Below are 17,025 nucleotides of genomic sequence, written 5' to 3' on the forward strand. Positions count from 1 at the left end.
TTAACTCTTAAGTTCCCTGTGGAGCTGATCTGACCAACTCAGTTCCCTCTTCCTTGGGAAGGCCCTTCAGAAATCTAACCATTTTCTTCTTCGCCTAAAATCACCCTCCTCTCAGGTCTTCCCCACGCTCACCTCAGAGAGGTAATGATAATAATGACTTGTTGAATGTACTACTCATGAGGTGACATCTAAGTACAACATGTCACCTTATGAACCTATACTCAACTCATGAGCATACTGGAAGGTGGGAAAACGGAAGTGGGTTACCTGGGTCGGTCTAGGCCTCAAAAAGTTTCGTTTTTTTAAAAAATTTCTTTCACAGCTCTGAAGTGAGGCCCCTTCACTTTCTTCAAAATACGTGCAACATCAAAACTACAAGTCCCATAAGGCCTGCCGAAGGGAGTCACCATCTTGGCACACCTTAGCGCGCATGTCGGCGGGAGAGCGAGCCTTCGGGGAGAAGAAGCCCCGCCCTTCTGCAGCCCATTGGTCGGAGGAGCCGGCGGCGGGCTCAGCGGTTGGCCACCGCGCCCGCCCGTCCGCCGCGTCGGCCGGGGTCAGAGTGCGCGGAGGTGAGTCGGTGTGTTGTGGACTCGTGGTGCTGGCTGCCGCTGTTGAGGCGGCCGGGAACGGGCGGTGGGGAGCGGGCGGAGCTGGCCCTGCCTCTGCCTGGCCGGCGCCGCAGTCGGCGCGGGCCGCGCCCGCCGCCGTAAACTGTCCTGAGCTTCTGCTCAGGCCGAGGGAGACGTCGGGGCCTGCACCTGGAGGGAGCCTGCCGCGCTGGCCCCGAGGAGGGGGCGTTGCCATGGCGACAGCCTCTCCTGCTGCTGACGGGGGGCGGGGGCGGCCCTGGGAAGGAGGGCTGGTCTCCTGGCCCCCTGCTCCTCCGCTTACAATCCCTTGGACTTGGATGGGCCCGAGTTGGGGGCAACATCCCGGGGTGGGTGATGCGGCGAGGCCCCCCAGATTGGGCCCTGGTAATGCATGCGGGGTGAGGGTCGCGGCGCGCAGTTTGGGCAGCCTGGGGTGCTGGCCCATGTGCTCACCCTGGATGCATATGGTCTACTGAGAAACGTTCAGGCGGAGAGGGAGAGGGGCAGGGCTTTGCAGGACAGGCTGGGTGAGGTGATTAAGCATGCTGACTTCTTACCTGGGGTTCCTTAGGAGGAGAAAGAGAGGTTTGATCAAAGAGGATAGAAACTAGCAAGGAAATGGTAGATAGAACATCCCCTTTACCCCCTCCCCGACACACATACGCGCAGACACGCAAGATTAGCAGTTCACGTCTTTGTAAATCTGTATCCGTGGTAGTAGTTATGGTGGAAAGAGTGAATAAAGGGCCTAACTTGGCTAGCTTCCTGTTTGCTTTTCCTGCAAATGCTCCAGCAACAGGTGTTTTCTTAAAAAGTCATGAACTTGGATTGGGGCTTGGCTGCAGTCTTGCAAAATATAACTCCGTCTTGTGACTTGAAAAATGCTGAACGTGGCTTCTCTTTGGGGGCTTGAATTCTGTCCTTAGGGCTGGATTTTGCAAACTGGTATTACCCATCATTGCCTCTGCTATAGGTTTCTGGTATTAGTTCTTGTCAGACATTTTATCAGCCTTCCAGCTGAAGGGCAAAAAAACAGGAATCCCATTGGCTAAAGACTGTACACTATTTGAACTATAGTAGGTTGTGATTGGCTGAATGATTTTTGATTGTAGAGTTTCTACCAGAAATTGGCTTCATCAAATTCTGCTTTATTTGGACTTTATCATACACAGCATGCCTTGTTTTGGTGGGTTCATGCCTGGAGCTTAAGTATATTATACCTGAATTCCCTACCATTTAAAAGCCAATTTATAAACAGGGACTTGGAGTGTGACTCCACTAATGTGTGTGTCTGTGATCTTGGTTAGAAACCCACTTGGCTGCCTCTCCTCAGAGAGGTGGGGGTTGGGGGAAGGTAGCTGCCGGGAAGTGATTGATAAGGTTTCCTTTATGGATTCTGTGGTGCTTCACTGGAGCTCAGAGCACTTTGGCAACTTAAGCACTCCAAATTAAAAGCTCATTAACAATTCCTGCCCAAAGATCCTGTAAATAATCGGCTAGCTAGGTCACAGAGCTTGGCTGAGAGCTCTCCTTGCAACTTGAAATTTCCAAGTAAAAGTGCTTTTATTCCCTTTCATTTTGAAAAGTGTTTTCTTTGTGGTGGGGTAGGTTGGCGAGTGGCATTTTCCTAGGGGATCTGAGTAGAATAAAGTGTTAAATGTGTAGAGTGGTAGACAGGAGTAGATTGGATCCAAACCTCGGTGTTTTCTTTGTGCAAGTGCGTTGCTGGCTTACATGGGCACCTTTGTAACTTCTAGTCTTTTGGAAGATGTGATTAGTAAAAGGTGTAAGATTTATGTGCTCTGAAGAGAAAGTATGGAAGATCTGAATTAAGTGATAAATATGATAAGTATCCATTGATGATTTGACTTGGGGTTTGGCTACCTGGACTTTTTTAGAACTTGAGGCAGACCTGCATGTATTCTGCAAGTGTTAACCTGGTCTATGTGGTCCATTTGCAATATAGCCTGTGGTTTTGCGGCAATCAGTGCTTGCCCCAATCCCTGCCTCAGTTCCTGAGTTATGAATATTGTCAGCTGTAACCAGTGTCCCCTCCTTGACTAGACTAGGATTCTGGATTATCCAGAGAGCCACCACTTCATGGCCATATTTCTCAGTCCAGGCTCTGATATTTTAAATGTTGAGTGTCTCTAGGAGATAAACCTCCTTTGGAAGAAAAATATGCCATTGGAGAAAATGAAATTCATCATTCCAAAAATATATATAGTTGACCATTGAAAAATGCAAAAGTTAAGGAGACCGACTCCCCACACAGTTGAAAAATCTGCTTATAAATTTTGACTCCCCCAAATTTAACTGTAAATAGCTTTAACTGGAAGCCTTACTGATAACATAAGCAGTTGATTAACACATATTTTATATGTTATATGTATATGTACTTGTATTTAACACATTCATGACATCTTATTTTTTTCTTAAATTTTTTGTCATGTCTAGGCTGCTTGGCTTATCAGCAAGTTTTTTTTAAATTGTCATGCATCTCCAAAAAATGTCCAGTATATTTATTGAAAAACACCCTAACGTAGGAAGTAGGCCCACACAGTTCAAACCTGTGTTGTTCAGAGGTCAACTGTAGCTTCTGAAAACTCTGTACTGGTACTGTCTTCCACATAGATAACTGTTACCCCAAAGTAGTTTGAGTTTAGGAGTTTGAAGTATAGTGTGGTCTTAAGTTGTTTCAAAGAGCAGCCCCCTGGGGATATGATCATTTATACTGAAATAGACTTGTTGCAGAGATGTGTATTTATCCACAGCATTGGGGCTTTCCAGCTCTCACTGAACCTTCAGCATCCCCAGCGGCCAGTCTTGGCATCTTCGAAGTAAGGAGAGGTGAGAAGTCTTATTGCATGGTCAAGTTTTGGCTTGACGTCTTCCTGATGAGTATTTGGGCTTGGAGGGAGGGGAGTGGGGACTGGTGCACATTTTACTTTTCTGTAGCTTTTTCTGACAAAATACCGTATGCTGAAAGATGACTGAAACTTATGCAAAGTTTATGAACTGGTGAGAGTTGGAGGTGGGGTATCCAGACTTTCAAGTTCTGCCATGATTTCTTTGTGGACATCGCACAAATACCTACTTGAAGTTCAGGAATGTCGAATAGAGCTGGAATGATTCTTTGTCCTAAGAAATACATGTCTTAGGACATTCGGAAGGATCATATTTATTTGTTTTTTTATAAATGCATTTTACCAAGGCCTTTGGGATCTTGGTTTAATTTGAGTTGTGGATCACCTCTGGGTGGATGGTTAATTCCAGCCTATTTCCATTTTATGAGGATTTTTGAGGCTGGCTAAAAAGTTATGCTCTGTTGATTGATATCCAGGATCTCAGAGGCTGTTTGTTGAATAACTGAGGTCCAGGCATTTTGCTTGGTGTTGGGCTCGTGGTGAACAAGACAACTGGTATCTCTGTCCCTAAAGAGCGTACATGGGAGAGACAGATAGTAAAGAAGCAGTTATGAGACATCTGAGAGGGCTATAACAAGGTAAGTATATGTGCTCTGAGAGTACTTAGAAGGAGCTCCGACCCAGACTGATGGGTTCAGGGAAGGCTTTACAGAGCAAGTAACCTACTCAGCTAGAATTGAATGAAGATGTGAAGAATTACGCATAAAGGTCAGAGCTTTGTTGAGTTTTAGAAGCTGAAGTTCAGTGTGATCGAAACACAGAGAACTCAGTGGACAGGGAACAGGAGAATATGATAAGAAATGAAGGAGGAAAGGTAAGCAGAAGCCAGGGCCTTATCAACTCTTAGGATTAAATAGTGGGTAGAAAAGAAAGATTAGATCAGCAAACTTTCTGTGTAGGACCAGGTAGTAAATAGTCTTTATGGGTCTTTGTCACAACGGTTTACTCTGTTGCTATGGCACAAAAGCAGCCATAGTACGAAAATGAATGAGCATGGCTGTGTTCCAGTAAAACTTTATAAAAACAGGTGGCAGCTGGATTTGGCTTGTGAACCAACCACTAGATCAGACCATCATAAAAGCAGTGAGGAGCCATTGAAAAGTTTTAAGCAGGAGCCTGATACTACATTTGTGTTTTGGAAAGTTTGCTTTGATTTCAATGTTCAGTGTTAAGAATAGATTGTGATAGGTAGAGAGACCAGTAAGGAGGCTGTGGCAGTTACATATGGGGGACATTTTATATTTTCGCTATTGAGGCAATGTTTTGAGAACTAAAAATTGAGTACACCTGAATCTTTGCATCGATGTGTATGCTGTCCTCTTCACTAATTTTCTGATTATCTACTTGAGCTTAAAGGATGTTTACTTGAGAAATTGTTGGCAATACCAGCTCCTGTTTCACAGACTAGAAAAGATGGGTGGGAAGGACAAGTTGGTGTGGAATGCATGAGAAGTTTTGGGAAACTGTTTTCTATTGAAAAAAGTCGGAAATAAATGTAGCCTGGGAGAGAGTTTAGTCTTTGGTCTCACAGCTTAATGTCAATTACTTTGAACTTCCTGAACTGTATACACGGAGGGGGACCCATGTTCCTAAGCTTCCCAGGATATTGCCTTATTCTTTATATGTCCTACTTAGTCTCTCCTTTGTTTGCTTGTAGGAAACCGGTGACCTTTCTCTGGTTTTGAGAATGTCTCCTAATTGAGTATGACGGTGTGTGTCAGGTACAGGGACCAAATAAAGTATTTGTGAGTGTCTGATGAATTGTCCTCCTCCTCCTATAAGCTCTGGTGTGCATTGCTGGAGGGAAGCCTATAGGTTTCTGATAGCAGTGCTTATGTGACCTTGGGCAAGTGACTGACTTCTCTGAGTTTAGCTTTCATGTCTGTAAAATGGAAGGTTGGTTAAGGATTTGATGAGATGTAAAACTCCTAGCACGGTGTCCTTAACTTTTGTTATTAATAGTATTTTACACAATTTTTTTAAAAAGCATCTAGCAATCGGGTGACTTGGCCTTTGGCTTAGTGTGTTTGGGGTCCTCACAATCGTCATTGTGGCCGTGTGATAGAAACGCAGCCCCTGGTGGAGGCAGCCAACAGACAGGAGTACATTATAATTAAGGCAAGACGCTGCTTTTCACAATGGAAAATTTTCAGACAGCAGGAGTCCCATCCGGAATTCCAGAACTTTCTTTGGGGTGGACCTTAGCCCCAATACCATCAGTGAAGCAAACTGGGCGAGCAGCTACCTGAAAGAAATTCATCAAAGTGTGACCAGTCATTTCTCCCAGTCTGTCAGGGTCATTTATTAGTGTTGCCACCCTTGTGGCCCTTCGTCTTTGTAAAGTGCCTCTTGAATGTGTTTTTTTAAATTACTTTTCACCACCCCTCTGGGAAGTGGGCCAGGTGGTCAGCATTACTGTCCTTGCTGCACAAGTGAGGAAACTGAGGCCCGGGATGGTTGAGTGTGCTGTCAGCTGGTGCGGTTGCCTCCCGATGAGATTGTGTGCGTTTATTGCTGTGATTTCTCTTCCTTTGAGTGAGAGGTGTATAGTTGATGCAGAACTGCGGTCTGCTGCATGCCTTGTCCACATCTGCTCGTCTTGATCTGGATCCGTTTATTCACTTGGTCCTGTTGGGTTTTAATTGATGACTGCTAGGAACAGGCCTGCTGGGAAGCAGATTCCCTTTGGGTCATTGTTTTTAGACCATCCCCCTTTGGGGACATTCTTGGGGGAGCCTTGGGTGACGAGAGATTGCTTTGATATGTTCAAAATTGTGCCTCGTGCCCCACAGCTACAGGTAAAATCAAAAGGCAGATAATTTATGGGAGTGTCAGAGCTGGCCGCTGGCACCTCAGGAGGCCATTAGTATGCCTGTTCAGACCCTCTGTGTCCTTGCAATTGATTCCTCTTTGCATGAGCTTGATTTGGGAAGCTGTAGATCTGTGGGTAGTGATTGGATGTGACAGTCCAAACACTGGTCCCTAAATTAATCCTTTTAATAGTATTCCCGCACCAAGGCAGTGCTGGCCCACTCTCTCTTACTGGGGAGGACAAAATTGGTGGGGGGTGAGGGGGTAGGAAGAAGAGAGAAAGAAAAGAAGCTTTTCTTGGTTCTTAGGCCCTGCTCTGTTCTGACACGTTCCAGTTCCAGAGCAGTTGACGTCATAAGTCGCTCAAATGTTGCCTCCCACTTTGTGCCTGACCCTGCGCTGAGAGTACAGAAATGAAGAAAACTTGGCCCTTGCCCTTAAGGATCTAGGTCTAGTTAAGTGTTCCTCACACTTTTTAGAACTCATATACTCCTTAGATGGAGAAAAACTATGCTTTAATGCTACTTGGAATTTTAAAATGGTTTCAATGGTCCAACCAAAAGAAGTACTTTTTACACATACATATGTAACATATACCCCTACACCTGTCTTCCATTATTCTCACCTGATGAAACTCCCTGAAAATTTTTATCTCCCTGAAAATGACTGGTAAGAGGAGAATCAGGTAACTAAAATCTTACAATATAGTGAGATGAAAGTTATGAAGTAGGAATAAACTGTGCCGCTGGATCACTTAAGCAATCAACTTTCTGATGAAGTGTCAGAGAAAGTTACTAAAAGGGGAAGATTTGAGCTGGGTTTTGAAGAAGGAGCAGTAATTTGCCTGATGAAAATGGAAGTACATTTCAAAACAGAGGGAGCAGCAATTGCCAAGGCACAGATTTGTAAAAGGAAATGTCACGTTAAGGGGCCTGAGCACGAGCTGGTTGTCACCCTGCTTCCTGTGAGTTTCTTTGCTCCATGAGACAGGAAGATTTGCTCCTATGGAACTGGGTTGGAGGAGAGGTTTTGAGTTCATTGTGCTGCAGTTGTTCTAATCCAAGATGTTGCTTCCCGTTTCCGCTTTTGTACCCAGGGCTGCAATTTGTTTTTCTTCTTAGAAACAAATTTGGGTGATTTGGACAGACTTAATTATTGCTTATGGTTGAGTTTCTTTTAGTTAAAGTCATATCTTAGCTCAGAAAAAAACTACAGTTGATATGCATTGTTAGCCCTATGGCTGATGGGAGAATCAGCCAAGTGGAGAACGCGGGCCCTCAAATGTAGGAGAGGAGAACAGGGCCCTGAAGAGCTGAGTGCATCTCAGCCTTAGTGTTCCCATGTGTGAAATGGGAATGCTGTTACCTTTTTTACTTGATGGTTGGGAGGCTTAAATGAGATGAAATATGTAAATTAACGACTGTAGTGCCTAGCTTATAGTAGATCTTCAGAAAATAGTAGTTTCCTTTCCTCTTTCTCCTGTATTAACAATAATTCCCTTTAACTGAGATCGTACTATTGTGCAAAGTGCTTTGTACATATTATATGATCTAATTTAATCTTTACGAGATAGGCATTGTTGTTGTAGCTATTATTACAAAGAACATGTGGTGGAGTCGGGATTTGAACTGGTGTTTGTCTCATACCAGCATTTTTAACAGCTACTTGTTTCTGTTCTAGTTCTCCATCTTGGAAGCAGGGAAGTAGCCAGTTCTGGGTACCTCCCATCTGGGATCAGACGCTGTTCTATGGGTGTGGGAGGACCTTAAAGGGATGAGAGTACTGTACCATACCCTGCCCTTTCTCCATTTTTTTCCTGTTTATGCTGTGTTAGGAAACTAGCCTTTGCCCCCTCTTCTGTGCTATGGGGCACAGCTGACATGCAGGTCTTTTGCAAAGAGAGGTTTCTCAGCCTTGGCCCCTTAGAGGAGTTGGCCCAAGTCACTGGATGTGGCTGAGGGTTAGCAAACAGCAGGCAAATCGCAAACAGGCACTTCTTTTTTCCATGCTGTCTTGAGTGGCTGAGATGGGCTAATTGAAGGGGAGAGGCAGCCTCCTATAGCTCGTGATGTTGCCGTCAGAATTTTGTGTTCCTGAAGGTCTTTAGCGACTTTAGCTCTGCTGATAGTTTGGGTTTAGCAGCTGCTTCCGGTGTTGGGCAGATTCTCCCTTGCCTTGCCGTGGAGCTGAAGTAGCTGAAGCTCCAGGCCGAGAGGGTGATGGGTTCACAGAGGAGGAGAGTGTTTTGTTTGAGATGAGGACCCAGCTTTAGAGTTCCTGCTTCCATTCTGCTTTGGGGCCATCAGGAAGTCATGTAGAAGTTCCAGGCTTTTGTCGGTCTGTCAAGCTTTGTTCCACCTTCAGCAGACTAGGCCGAGCCGTCAGGCTGCTGGCCTCCGCTGTGAGACTGCAGAAAGGCTGAGGGGACAGGTGCTGGTGCCTGCTGCTTGTGTTGGGGCAGTGGCCGGAGGCTCTGAACTGGGAGTTGGGAGTCCTAGGTTCTCTTCTTATGCTTACTTGCTCTGTGAACCTTGGGCTGTTCTTTTCTCTTTCTGGGGCTCATTTTCTCTGACTGACTGGACTGTGTCTCCTCTTAGGTTTTCTTTCACCTTTGACAGTCTGTGATTTTCACAGAAAGTGCTCCAGCAGTAAGAATGCATTCATTAGACTGAACATTATGACTCTCGAAGGCATGCAGTTTATTTATATTTTTCCCAGGTTATTTTTAGCTGCTTGAGGCAGGGCCTGTGACTGACGAGTTGCAGACAGGTGTTACTGTGTTCTTGAGGATGCCTCTGTGGCTCAGGTGCCCGAGTACTTGTGCTACTTGCAGGTCAGATTGGGGCAGGGACTTGCCCTGAGACTCGATGCTGGGGATGCCATGGCTGTCCCACGTGCTTCCAGTCAGCTGGACCCAGAACCTGCCTCACTGCCCTGGGGTTTCTCTGGAATGCACCTCTGCCTCCCAGTCTGGCTCCCCCACCCCACCCACCAACATGTGGCGTGCAGAATCTTAGTTCCCTGACCAGGGAGTGAACCCAGACCCACAGCAGTAAAAGCCCTAAGTGCTAATCACTGGACCACCAGGGAACTCCCCAGTCTGGCTTTTTATGGAATGGATTGAGTCCAGAGATGGTACAGACCCATACCCTCCCCAGAGATATCCCAAGTGGATGGGGAGGTGGGGTGGGAGTGGACCCCATATTTCATGATGGGCTTCTCTTCTGTTCTCTCCCCCAGGCTCCCCTGGCCTGCATGTGGATATTAAAGGATGGCCCCCTCCTTTCGCCCTTCCTTCCCCCTCCAGTAATGGAAGGCTATAAAATGTCTATTTACCCAAGACACCAGAATGACTCCTCTGTGGTTCCACTAATCTGGTGATTTGGTGCTTCTCTGGTCTCTCAGGTAAATACGGATCGAGGCTTTTTATAAAGGCGTATTATTTTCCTCATTAAATGTGTGTTTTGGCACATGCGTTATTTACCTGACCGACAGTAATGGCTGCAGAGGAGCCATTGTGTCTGTTGTGTAAATACTCTGCCCAGAGACGGTCCTCCAGGGGCTGTGGCGCGGGCCTGCTCCTCCGAATCGGGCTGTTTTCCTCTCCCCTGCCCCACTGGGAGGCTGGTCCCTTTATTTTGAAGAGAGAGAATCATTCATTTTCCTCTTTGCCATAGGCTACTTACTACCTTTAATTTGCTAGGAGAAGGAAATGGGTGTCAGAGTAAATGTGTGTAAATCTTGGTCTCGGGTGAAAGCTGGTGTGCAAATAGATATACAGAGAACATAAATGGTTCCTTTTGAGTTCTGCCTGTCAACTAGATTCTCATAGTCCCGGTTGAAGTCCAGGTTATCAACTTAAATTCTGCAGACTTGTGACTGAAGTAGAAAGACATCAACAGAAAGGGGAAATCCCTAAGATGTCAGCGGGTAGACAGGCAGGTGGGGCGCCTCTGCAGGGAGTGCAGGGGTGTTTCTGGGGCAGGTGCTAGCAGCGGCAGGAGTGCCCAGTGAGGGGGCATTGGGTGGGGGCACTTAGGATGGAGACTGTGCATTGAGGGCTGGTTTTTGCCAGCCTCTGGGCAGCCTACCTTCTGTAGGCAGTACGGGATTATGGCTCCTTCATGTACTGTTCCATGTTGCCTTTTTTTAAAAATAACATTGCATGTGGCTTAAAAAATTTTTTTTGTAAAGTTTGAAATAGTCCAGATTTATATAAAGTTAGAAGTAGAGTACAAAGATTTTTTTTTCCTGAACCGTTGAGTTGAGTTGCCTACCTAACACTCCGTCACCCTAAATACTTTGCATGAATTTCCTACGTGCAAGGAGATTCTCCTACCTAACGATAGCACAACCATCAAAATTAACATTGATAATGTTACCTCCATTTAATCCTCAAACCCCATTCAAGTTTTGCCAGTTGTCCCAATAATGATCTTTGTAGAAAAATGATCCAGTTCAAAATCATGCATTGCATTTAGTTACCAGGTTTGTTTAATCTCTTGTAGACTTTTCCCAGTAAAATTTCCTTGATATTCATGACTTTGATACTTTTGAAGATTACAGGCTGGTTATTTTGTAGACTGTCTCCCATTTAGGGTTTGTCTGGTATTTTCTCATGATTAGATTCAGGTTATGCATCTAATGCAGGAGACCCTGGTTCGATTCCTGGGTCGGGAAGATCCACTGGAGAAGGAATAGGCTACCCACTCCAGTATTCTTGGGCTTCCCTTGTGGCTCAGCTGGTAAAGAATCCACCTACAATGCGGGTGACCTGGATTTGATTCCTGGGTTGGGAAGATCCCCTGGAGAAGGGAAAGGCTACCCACTCCAGTATTCTGGCCTGGAGAATTCCACGGACTGTACAGTCTATGGGGTCACAAAGAGTCAAGCATGATTGAGCGACTTGCACTTCATTTCATGCATCTTTGATAGAAATATCACAGAAATGATGCTTTGATTTTCTCATTGCATCCTATCATGTGATGCATGATTTTGATTAGTCCCATTATTGATGATGTTCATTTTGCTCACTGGATTGGGGTGATGTCTGCTAGGCTTCTGCACTGTAAACTTACTCCCTGTTAATAAGCATTCTGTGGGTAGATACTTTGAAACTATGTGAACTCGCTTGCCAAACTTTAACTTTTAAAATCATTCATTTATTTTTATCTTAAGGCCTCTTGGTTTCCTTTTTTTATTCAGTGCATAATAATCCATTAATATTATTTACTTGCCAGTGGGAGCCCCTTCAAGCTGGCTTCTGCATCCTTTGAGTGTCTCCCTGCTTTTTGGCACAACAAGATGTTCGAAGCCTCATCTTGTGCTTTCTCTGGTATAGCCCTGAAATCGGCTATCTCTCCGAAGAGTGTTGTTTCTCCCTGGCCCTTCAGTAAACAGAGCTAGAAAAAATATATACATGTGTCTGTATATTTGTGTGTAGATATATACTCATCCTCAAATTTACATCTAGCTTTATTTTTATAGCATACATGTCAGAAACCTTGAGTTCAGCTCCAATTCCAGTTGCAGATATTTCCAGTTCCACTTTGATATACAGATGTTTTTCCCTTTCCATATTAGCAGTGAGAAGCCTGGTCCCATTGCCCTTAATGGAATCCCCTTTTGGATCAGTCCCTCTGTATGTAACTAATCTCCCTTTGTTGCTACTGCCCTCTCCCCCTCTTGGGTGTTTGTTTTACCTACCCGTGGCTCCCACATCAGGCTGCTCCTCCCTCTCTCCCAGTGGATGCCCTTCATACCCCACTGGGGCTGTGGCGTGCTGCATCACACCTTCCTGCCTCTTTATGGATGTTGGTACCTACCCCCCATCCCCAACACACATACTCTTCTGTTCCTCCCACTGCAGCTGATGGAGACTTCTATTTTCCTCTTCCACAATTAATGGCTCTAAAGCTATTAGACTGAATTTTGTAGGAAGAGAAGAGCTGCCCTCTTTTTCTTGACTTGAGTTGAACTCGATTTTTAGAAGTAAGGGAAGTATGGAACCTAGTGACTGCACACATGTGGAGGTCCGGTCTACTGTCTGCTCTCAAGGATTTTTTTTTTTTAATTATTTAAAATTATTTTTTTATTGGGGTGTAGTTTTACACTGTTGTGTTAGTTTCTGCTATATAGCAGAAAAGTGAATCAGCTATTTGTATACATAGATTCCCTCTTTTTTGAATTTACTTCAAAGACTTTTTACAAGAGAGAAACTTTTTGATGTGGGTGAAATCAGTTGAGAAAGGAAGCGTTGGCCATTGTGAGGACCTCTGGCTATCAGTGTGTTGTCCGTGGCAGGGGATAGGGCATGTATAGTATCTGGTATGGGAGGTCTAGAGCAGTCTGGGGATGCAGAAGATGTTGATGTTACTCTCTGAGATTGCCTTATGCATTGGGTTTATAGGCTCAAAGTATGGGTGTCCTGAGTTGGCCAGGTGGGCATAACCCAACAGGATGATAATAATAATGGTAAGCTAATACTGAACCCTGTGTGCCAAACCCTGCTCTCATTTCACTCTCATTTAAAGAGTAGGAGCTGCTATTGTCATTTTACAGGTGAGGAATTGAACAGAACTTGCCCAAGGTGCCATGGGCAAGCAAATAAGTGGTAAAACCCAGATTCAAACCCAGAAGTGCTCCTTAATCACGATGCTTATGGTCTGATTGACCATAAACACTTTGCGTAGTATATATACATACTGGAAAACATTAAAACTTTCAAAAGTACTTATACATGGCCTGACTTTGAGGACTTAAGAGAAGAGTTCTAAGGCACTGAGGGACTTTGAATCCAAACTAGAATGTGTAATCTGAGCAGACTGGTGTCTCCCATGTCAGCAAGGCTTCCAGTACTGTTCAGGAGTGGGTGACGTGAAGAGTTGAGACAAGATCCGTCAGAATGGGGCTTCAGAAAGCTTAAACTGTGTCTGTTTACACATTGAACAGCAAAATTTCTTGTTTAACTTTGAGGGTTAAAGTTGAGGGAATTTGAGTATTGGGTATGAGATGGGAAAAACACAAACTTCCTGCTTTATTCCTCTTTCTTTTTTTTTTAGGAAGCTTGAGTTATTTGTGAGTAAAACTGAGACTTTGATTTTTATATTTCGTTAGCCCTCTAAGGAGCAGACATTCTGCAAATTTAAAGGGAAAACTTGAAAAGTGATTTGGATTTTTTTTTTTTTGCACATGTTCACTCAGAAAACTTTACTAGATTTTTAGCAATGCTCCCATTACTGCCACATCTGGGTTTTCTCTTTTTCTTCCCTATTTAAAAAAGTCCTGCAGTCATTCAAGGCCTGTAGTAGAGTCTAAAGGCAGGGGAGGGAAAGGGCCCCGGCTGCTGGCAGCTGTGCTCTGCAAGCGTCATTCATTCCCCCAGGGTGCCACTTACTGTCTGGGGGCTGGGGAGTCACCAGACTATGGTGAGCAAGCTCCCTCTGATGACTGTGCCTGCTTTCCAATTGGAAGAAGGGAGGCGGGTATATGGAGACGTCAAGATACAGAAAGGAATGCCAGGGGCACGTGGTTGGGAATGGAGCTGAGGAGAGAATCCTGGGCATTTTCTGCTGTTTGTCTGAGTCTGCCTAGCTCCCAGGACTGATTGTGCAATGGGGTCACCCCGGGTTACTTTGGGAAACTTAGCTTTAATGTTAACTGTTGCCACCTGAGAAGTGACCACAGCATTTTTGTGTCTCCTCTCTTTTGAACTTCAGAGCTCCACTTAAAGATCAAGGCCAGTGCTGCATCTTGTTTTGAGATGGTCTGGGAGACTCAGAGCTGTCATAATGCTGCGGGGGCCAGTGTTTAGGGTCTTGAACTTCAGTCATGAATACTGGGCTTTAGAAAAGGGGTGCAGAAACACTGGGGAGTGGTTCATGCTGTGTGAATATTCCTGAAGACTAGATGGAACAGGGCCACGGTGGGAGGGAGTAACCCAGACTCTGTTCTTTTTTTTTTTTCCTCTTTCTTTTCCTTTTTTTTTTTTTTTTAACTTTCCTCCCCTAAGTTTTAGATGCTTCTGGATGTTCAATGCTAGCACCTTTACAGACTGGAGCAGCTCGATTTTCTTCATATTTGCTTTCAAGAGCAAGAAAAGTGCTGGGCTCTCACTTGTTTTCTCCTTGTGGTGTTCCGGAGTTCTGCTCCATATCCACCAGAAAGCTGGCGGCCCACAGCTTTGGCGCATCCATGGCGGCAATGATGTCCTTCCCTCCCCAGAGGTATCACTACTTTTTAGTGCTGGACTTTGAGGCCACGTGTGACAAGCCACAGATTCATCCTCAGGTAACCGTTGCATCATTGCTTCAGCAAAGGTGGGGTGGGCAAGGAGGGAGGGAGGAGAGACTGGCTTTCTGGGATGCAGAGGCACTTTCTGTTGTCCTCTTGGCTTTTAGCTACACATCTGGAGTTCTGCCTAAGAAGCAAGACTTGACTCAGGCATCCTAGGGTGAGGTAGCCCTGAGAGGTCTCTGGAGGACAACTGGGCACACTGTTTCTCTCTGGTCTCAGCCTTTGAGAATCAAAATATTTCCTTCTGCCCCATCCTTCCTCTCTCCTTTCCCTTCCCTCCTTCCTTCTGCTGCTGCTGCATGTTGTTTTAAGGAGCACTGTGTTAGTCAGCCTCCAGGATGGCCCCCAGTGATCCTGGCCTCCGATGTTTCCACCTGTGGCAGTTTCCCTTCCGCACTGAGTCAGAGCTAGCCCTGTATGGTCAATAGAGTAGCGCGGAAGAGGTACAGTGACTTCTGAGGCTCAGTCATAAAAAGCATCGCAGCTCACCTTGCTCTTTGGGATCACTTGCTCTGGAAGAAGCCAGCCACCATGCTTTGAGGACACTCAGACAGCCCTGGGGAGAGGTACATGTGTAACAGGAACTGAGACTCTTAGCTAAAGCCAGTACCAACTTGCTAGTCATGTTTCCTGGCCCTGTCTCGAAGTGAACCTGCCAGCCCCAGTCAAGCCTTCAGATAGCTATAACCCTAGTGGACATTTGACTTCAACCTCAGGAGAGACCCCGAGTCTGACTGACCAGCCGAGCCACTCCTGAATTCCTGGCTCATAAAAACTTAGAATAAATGATTATTGATATTTTAAGCCACAAAGTTTTGGGATGATTTGTTACACAGCATTTGATAACTCAAACCACCATTGTAGGACTGTTGGAAAGGAAAATTTCTTGCTTTTTTTTTCTTAGTTAATTACCAGCTGTGTTCAGGGATCTTTTACTTTTTAAGGTGGTGCTGCTAGGAAGCTTGGATTAGCAGCAAGAGACTCGTGCACCTGTGATACTGGAGTGCTTCTTATTTTCTTTGGGGGTGTGCCTGGGGGCTGATATGGCAGTTCATTATAGTGTGGGGGTCTTGGGTGTGCCTGACTCTAGAACTATAACTCTTCCCTGTAGGGCTGGATTATCAGGTGTGTAATTCGGGGATGTGTAGACGTGTTGGTCTGGGAGTAGCTTTTAGTAGTTAGAGGAGGAGAAGAGGATGGTAGGAGCAGGCACTTGGGAGACAAGAAGGTCCCTGCAGAGGTGAACTGGGTTCATTTCTCATGGTTGGTTCTTTCCCAGGAAAGGGTTCTATCTTTAGATAGGAGATTATTTTCCAGAAAGCAGATACCACACGCTTTTACCTTCCTCTACTCCTCTCTTTCCTATTCTCCCTTGCGGTAGTGGTCTACTTTGGGAAAGGACTGAAAGCAGGCCTGCTGAGGCTTGAGAAGACAGGAGCTGGTTGAGGAGAGCGTCCTAGGGAAAGGAACGTTGCATGAAAGGGAGGACGGCCTGGGAGTGGCCTGAGCCACTTACTTTCTTAGCCTCTTGCTCCTACCCATGCTGTAGAGTCATCTTCTCCACCTCCCCAACCTACTGGAGATTCTGTGATGGGTGTGCTTGGATAGTGGGTGGGAGTCTTGGTTACATAGATTCTCTGGAGTTGAGAATCAGGGAGCCATACCCCAATATGCCATATTATCTCCCTTGCTGATGATTTCAGTCACTGAGTAAGCCCAAGCAGGACCTGAGTCTAAAAATCTAACATCCCTATTGCACAGGATTCAGCCCTCTTCTGAAGCCTCATGGTTGCTGGGTACCTTCTCGATGACATTTCCTGCTTTCTGCTTCCTGACACCTGCCTGTGTATGTTTGTTTCTGAACTTTTCAGTTAGATAATATGCTGAGATAATGATGCAGCTTTGTTCTCTTGTCCTACAGAGGGTTCTGCCAGTGTTACTGAAGATGAAGCTTGATTCATGTCTCAGTTTGGTCTGTCAGTATTACCTTTCATTTCTCTTTCAAGGACATTGTTCTTTTAATTTTTTGTTCTTTTTATTAATTTATTGCAGTGCTGAAAATGTAATGCAGCTCAGACTTAAATCACTTGTATCACCAACTTCCTTCCCAGGAAGGAGGAAACCTTCTGGACCCGGTTTGAGGTTGGGCTTCCTGCTGTTCACCAGGATCTGAGCCTGATTAAAGATTATCTCCAGAGTCAATGAACCCTGATGATGTGATTCCAAGGGCACTTAAGGAATTGGCTGCCCTGGTTCATTATTAGTAAAGCATTAGCTGTTGCTGTAGAGAACTCAGGAAGAAGCATTTGCTGTCTTGCTTATCTTTAAAAGGCGAATACGAATGATCTTGGAAATTATAGACCCGTTAGTTTACTGTGATTCCAGAGAAGATACTTGAC

At 45.3% G+C, this 17,025-nt stretch overlaps 1 protein-coding gene across 9 annotated transcripts in view; it reads left to right on the forward strand.

Annotated features, from left to right (window-relative positions):
• The first annotated feature begins 482 nt into the window (after window positions 1-482).
• Window positions 483-17,025, forward strand: part of ERI3 (ERI1 exoribonuclease family member 3) — a 128,328-nt gene continuing 111,785 nt past the window's right edge. For 2 of the 9 annotated variants that reach the window (XM_043461555.1, XM_043461554.1), the window contains exons 1-3: window positions 579-940; window positions 3,368-3,443; window positions 14,343-14,620. In XM_043461555.1, coding sequence (XP_043317490.1) covers window positions 806-940; window positions 3,368-3,443; window positions 14,343-14,620 — 489 coding nt within the window. In that variant the 5' untranslated portion in view covers window positions 579-805. Of the gene's footprint in view, window positions 941-3,367; window positions 3,444-9,590; window positions 9,737-14,342; window positions 14,621-17,025 lie in introns of those variants that run through there. The other 7 variants (XM_043461560.1, XM_043461552.1, XM_043461556.1 and 4 more) reach the window with 7 other exon arrangements.

Source organism: Cervus canadensis, chromosome 2, assembly GCF_019320065.1.
Source record: "Cervus canadensis isolate Bull #8, Minnesota chromosome 2, ASM1932006v1, whole genome shotgun sequence".
In the NCBI taxonomy this organism is placed as follows: Eukaryota; Metazoa; Chordata; class Mammalia; order Artiodactyla; family Cervidae; genus Cervus; species Cervus canadensis.